A 6,195-nucleotide genomic window follows, 5' to 3' on the forward strand; every position below is an offset into this window, starting at 1 on the left:
TATCATTTGAAATAATCTTGATAATCTATTGACCAGTGCTGGGAATGGTAATAGTAGTAGGCTTGAATTTCACGAAAATCACGTGGCTCCCAGTACAGTAGTCGGAATCTCATCAAGTAGCCTATGTTGGGTGCATGAATTTTCTAAAACGTTAGTGTCATTGAAGGCTCTAAATGCGGTAAATGCAGCGGAAAATAGAACATTTTTCTACAGTAATTTTGGGTTGCCCTTAGCAATGGGTGTTTTGCAAATTTCAAGGCTATTTGCCTACAGCAGCGAGGGACGTGAGTTTCACTGGCTTCGCTGACTGTGATTGGCTTTGTTTGGCTACTGTAGAGTGAATTTCAGAATTTTTCCCAGCCCTGCTATTGACAATGGACCTGTGCACGGGTTCACTATTTGACGTTTCAGCGGTGCCGTGTTATTTATGTGACCATGGAAACCAGTGAATTCGGCACCGCTTAAACGTCAAATTAGTGAACTCGTGCATCGGTCCATTTGTGATATTAATTAGAGATACTCGTATATGAGTTCTTAGAAGAGTTCCTCGGAGCATTGCTGAAGGTACGACAAGTACAAGAGAAACATTAGAATCCTTGTAATCAGCGCATTGTTCAAGCCCTGAATGCATTCCGTTAAGAATATTTAGATATTTTTTTCGTGGAGAAAAGCTAGGGGTAATTCATATCGAAATTCTAAAATATTAACGGTAACTAATTATCGTGAAGAATTATCAAAGATATTCTAAGGAAAAAATAAATAAAAACAATTTGGAGAAACATATGTTATCCTGAAAAATATGTCTATAAGCATTCCTGGAATAGTTCTAGGTAATCAAAATGCTATTTTTAGAAATATTTAAGACTGAAAGACATTCTCTAACAATTTTTAGAGAATCTTGGAGATGAAGAGCTTCTGGAGGAAATCTTTCAAGAGTTCATTGAGAAGTATTGAAGGAATATCTGGAAAAAATCTTAAGAATTTCAAGAAGAATTTCTGAGCAATCTATGTGGAATTCCTTGAAGCAATTCTCCAAGAAAGTTTTAGAGCAATGGCTAGAATTTTGCCTGGAAGAAGCCAAATTTTTGGATAGCTTTCTTCCACTCAAAAAAAGTATGGTGGATGATCGTAATAGTGTTGCCTCTTGTATAAAAAATGAAGGAGGGCCAAAATTTTCGTTCATGCCCAAAATTATAAATTAGGTCTGAGGTAGTTCACTAGCCGAGAACATCTTTGTTCATACGGATCTTCAAGTTTGAAATGTAAATAGATTCTTAATTGTTCAGTTTTATCATATCAACTTGAATAAACGTTCAAGAATGTCATCTGGCAGGTACATATATCTCAATAAAGCAAAAGCCTTTGATCAGTTTATTCATACGACCTATAACATAACGAATATGTATCTTCTTGTAAAAATCTTACTTATTTCGGTTCAAATTAACCAACTCAGTGGTCTGGAACTTTTCTGGAATAAGACTGGAAGGTCAGGGAAAGTCAGGGAGTTTTATTTTCAACATTGAGTCGACACCCTGATATTACTTACTAAGTGCACGTTATATTACAAAGCGTATGTTTGTTTCAAAAAATTCCTACGGGCCTACAGTTTACGAAGGTTGAACGGAACTGCTTGGAAACCTGCATGACCCATTTCGTATGGTTTGTTATTTATAATAATAATAATAATAATATTATTTATTCACAACCCAAAAAAGGTTTATGGTCAACCTCTGATATAGAATGTCCCAGTTTTTTCAGCTTAGAAGATCTTTTGTTGATTTTATTGTATGACAGATTGTTGTCCTTTATTAGCTCTTCTAATTAGCTTTCACGTCTTGAGAAAAACCTCTAAACCAACAAGCTTAGTTTGCGATTGGTTAACAAATTAAAATGTAAATTTCCCAAGACTGATCCGAGCTAGTAATGTCGTATGTACAGAATAAAGTACGGATAAAGACCAGGAACTGCTGGGCAGCATGGAACTGCTGCCTAACAATGCAAACGAACTAATTCATTCAGAAATTGCTGTATGAAAAAACGCGAAAAAAACATCCTTTATAAAGGATCACTAGTGTTAGTATTTTGAAAGAGTTTGGGATCGAATCCCATCCACGAGATAGTTACTTTTGACGTTGAAAGTTATAGACTTCCTTCGGATCGATGTCTATTGAATGACGCCGAAATCGAAAGAGTCCAGGATTAACTGTGTAAGACACACAATACAAAAAAAAAAACTTATAGGTGATAATTTAAGTTAACTAACAGCATATCCATAATTATAAGGTGAATGTAATAAATGTCTTATCTGCCTAGCTATTTTTCCTTAATCCTTAATTCTTCCTAGAAAACTAATTTAGTAGGTACCAAACCAATTCATGCCTCATACTAATACCGATTTATCAGTTTCAGCACGATATAAATGTGTGTTATGCATTCTTTTCTGTTTGATGCTTGAATACTTTGTACATTATTGTATATATATTTGAACAATACCCAAGCACAAAAACTAATCCCCTCGTAAATTCCCATTACCCCTTCTAAACACCCCAGGAGGCGGCTCCAGCAGCAACAGCTCGTCGATCAGCCATCAATCTTCCTCGACGCCATCGCCAGCCGGATCCCAGCAGTATCTTTCGTCCAACAGCTCCGGGGTAAGTAGCTTCATGGGAAGCAGTCGGCGGGAATCGCGTGAGGCGGAAACCCAATTCGTGGATCATCCGTCAATTGGGGGACCACCGAGCAGTATGGGTCCCACTAGTCTAACGTCGACCGGGAGTCCCCACAACAGCCTCGAGTACTCGCTGGTCAATATCAACGGTGCCATCGTCGGAGGGATTGGAAGCGAAAGGCAGCGGGATCTGGCCGTCAGTGCCGTTGTGTTGGACGAGTGGTTGAAGGAACTTGCGGCCATCACTCAGGAGCAGTGCATTATAATGATATCGGACCAGGTGTCATCCCAAAAGCCGGGGAAACCCAGCTGAGACCGACTCGACCGAGGTGGCTTCTTTCGAAGAAGGCATGTTAAGTTTAGTTGATAAGAATGCTTTATTTAAATTTTAGTAAGCTATAACGTCTATCGTCTACGTTTGTTTTAAATTTTTACAGTACGACATTGTTTTATACTGAACCTACGATTTTTGCAAAATTGAAGCGAATATCGTAGACTATCTTTTCATATACATCACTTTTGTTCATTTCTAAAATGACTAAAATTTTATTCCTTATTTAATGTAGGTATTTTAAATTTTCTCTCCTTTTTCAAAAGCCTTCGAAAGACCTATCGATGCACATTATGCATGTGTGAATTATAATATCGACCTTAGTAAGCAGGTGGAAATAGTAGCAATTAAAAATTCAGTAAATTTGTACTGCGAATCACAGTATATGAAATACGGACATCTTAGTTGTTAAACTTCTGATTTCTGAATTCAAGTGCTAGTGTTAAAAGCGTTTTTCTTCGTCCAATTGTAACATATTTTTCCTACAGACAGATTTTACGTATGCAATATTGCAAAGCGTATGTCTATATAAACTCCTTAGTTTAGATCATTTTGCGCGGATTTCTCACTCTCTTGAACAGAAGCAAACCCTTACAACGATTGTACAGCGACATTGATCAATTCTACTAGTAACAAATTATTCAATAATTACCCATAGCTATACAAACAGTCGAGCAAAGCCAAAAATAGCTTCGAAACGTCCGCAGAACAAACTAACTAAATGATATTGTTCGGATTTGTAAGTATTTACTTTCACTTTATAGGTGAGGGAGTACTAAATTGATATGCGGGTGTTTTGGTGTTGTTTGAAGATTGAATTAAAAAAAAAAACAATCGATATTATGCCAAACGGCCAAAGCTATTCTAACGGAGCAGGAGTACTCCCTTCGTAACGAGGTCCACATAAGATGAGAATGCAATAAACAGTACACACTAAACTAATCACGCCTAGAAAATGAATAAAGTGTTTGTAATTATAACGAAACGAAAAATTTTTCCGAGAAAATTCGTCACCGTGAACAAGTAGGATATTTTGTATGAGAAAATATACATTAGCTGATTGATATTTGAGCGAGAGACACTGAAGCGCTGTTGTTTTTTTTTCGCTGAAACATTCCGAACGCATGCAGTAACTCGATTAATGTCTATTGGTTTCTTTCTACCGTTTTAGATCTAGATCGTGTGCATAAGGTCATTTGGCATAAAAATTTTTTTATCTAGAGCAGACATCCTGTGAAAGCAGGGTAGGGCTGGTAGCGGCTTAGTGCCTTTGAAATACAAACTTCAGAGACCAAATTGAAGTCGAAGTCGAGTCTAGTACACGACACTGAAGACGGCTTTACAGTTGAGGTCGAAATACGCGTATCTGTCAAAGGATACAAACTCTAGTGGAATAATGGTATAGTACTAAATTCGGATTTTCATCTACTTATAGGTATCCCATATAGGTACCAAAAAAAACCGAAAAGGAATCATAAGATAAAAGTATCCATAATAATTTTTCAGAAAATCGGGCCAGACTTTTTTTTTATTTTTTAAATTTCTTTGTTAGTATCATTCCAAACATTACATTCATTCTACAAATGAACTTTAACACTTCACTTTTTGCAAAAAAAAAATAAAATACTAAAATACTAAAATCACTAAGGTGAGCAATTCAGAATGGTTCGACGGATGTAGATAAGAGATCATTATGATAAAATTAACGCGACGACATGTTAGTGAGCTCAGAGCGATTATTATATTTGCAACTGTTAATTTAGATAGTTAAACTTAGAGTCGGTTATTGAAATATAACTTTTAAGATAAGCAGGAGTAAAGCACGAACGCGAAGTAATGACCTTTCATCCCATCTTCAAGTGCTCCCCACAAGCACAATACTTCATTCTGGCACTTTAGAACGTCCATGTTGTAACTTGTTCACACAAGAAATCTGCCTCGACCGAGTTGGCAGAACGCGCCCATACCCCTTTCTGAACCAAAGGACATGGTAAGATTTTATTAACATATTGTTAACAACATATTACATTTCATTTGCCGTAGCAGTTCAGATTTGTTACAGGTGAGTTGATTTCACCTGCTTATAAGAGAAAAAAAAACGTTTTCAATAAGGTACCGCGGGGCAAGTGGGTAAATGGGGTAAGTGAAAACAATTGATATATTTTACTGAATATGTGAATTAACGTTTTAAACTCATGCGTAAACCTTTGAGGCAATTGAGAACATTACGATATGTAAGAGATTTCTGAGATGTTTCAGCCATTATTGCATAATAGAGCGAAAAATTGTTAACCTGTCAACTGTTACTCCGTAAAAATTTGGCGGCGTACAATCTTATTTTAATATTTTCAGCGGAAAAAAGTTGCCGAAAGTAATTTCCTGTACCACGTCTTAGTTGTCCTCTGTGACAGTTTCAAACTGCAATAAAAAAAGTTTTAGAATTAATTCGACATAGACCTAAAAATAACTAAATTTAAACACCGTCAATTTTCTTATCAGGTGGGGCAAGTGAAAAGTTTATCATTAGAGATTGAATTTGTGTTTTCTCTTTATGTAGCCATAAGTAAGCATGGTTCGCAATTATCATAGAAAAACATAACGTGCTGATAATTCAAGAAACTCTATACTCAAGCGTTAAAAGCTATTAGAAATCATGGAACTTCTCTAGAAGATGTTGCCAAACATTACAATATTAATATGTCTACTTCGGGCAGCCAATTAAAAGGAAGACGTTAACTGAAAAGTTCCAATATTAGAGAACACACGGAAATCTCGTGGAATGTCTATGTAAAGCTAGTTCAAAACATAAAAATGGGGTATAGGTCTATCCACATAAAAAGATTCTAAATACGTTATTGAAGGATTCCGTTTGATTTCTCCCGAAGAGTTATCCGACGCCATATCCAACTTTCTCAAAAACAAATAACGAGCAGTGGAAATTCTACAGAGCAGAAATGCAATTGCTGTCCTATAATGTAAGAACTAGCATTGGAAATGTTGCAGTTATAATGGTGTCGAATCATTTCAACTAACATAACTGAACAGAAGAAAATTCAAATGAAAAGAATAACATTTTCTTTGTTTACATGTTACTTATGTTATTGTTCATTGGGAAGCCTTAACCAATGTTAAAGCTAATAGAAATCGTAAATATAACTGTTTGTTTTTGAATTTATTGTTCAAAACAGTAAACTTT

The 6,195-nt window shown here is 35.9% G+C and overlaps 1 protein-coding gene across 5 annotated transcripts in view; it reads left to right on the top strand.

The window, feature by feature from the left end:
• The window catches only part of LOC5566304 (UPF0518 protein AAEL005291), a 91,238-nt gene extending 87,153 nt beyond the window's left edge, over nt 1–4,085 (top strand). For 4 of the 5 annotated variants that reach the window (XM_021853492.1, XM_021853491.1, XM_021853494.1 and 1 more), the window contains one exon: nt 2,551–4,085. In XM_021853492.1, the coding sequence (XP_021709184.1) occupies nt 2,551–2,981 (431 nt within the window). In that variant the 3' untranslated portion in view covers nt 2,982–4,085. The remainder of the gene's footprint in view (nt 1–2,550) is intronic. The other variant, XM_001650633.2, reaches the window with a different exon arrangement.
• The last annotated feature ends 2,110 nt before the right edge of the window (nt 4,086–6,195 follow it).

This window comes from Aedes aegypti, chromosome 3 (assembly GCF_002204515.2).
Source record: "Aedes aegypti strain LVP_AGWG chromosome 3, AaegL5.0 Primary Assembly, whole genome shotgun sequence".
Classification (NCBI taxonomy): domain Eukaryota; kingdom Metazoa; phylum Arthropoda; class Insecta; order Diptera; family Culicidae; genus Aedes; species Aedes aegypti.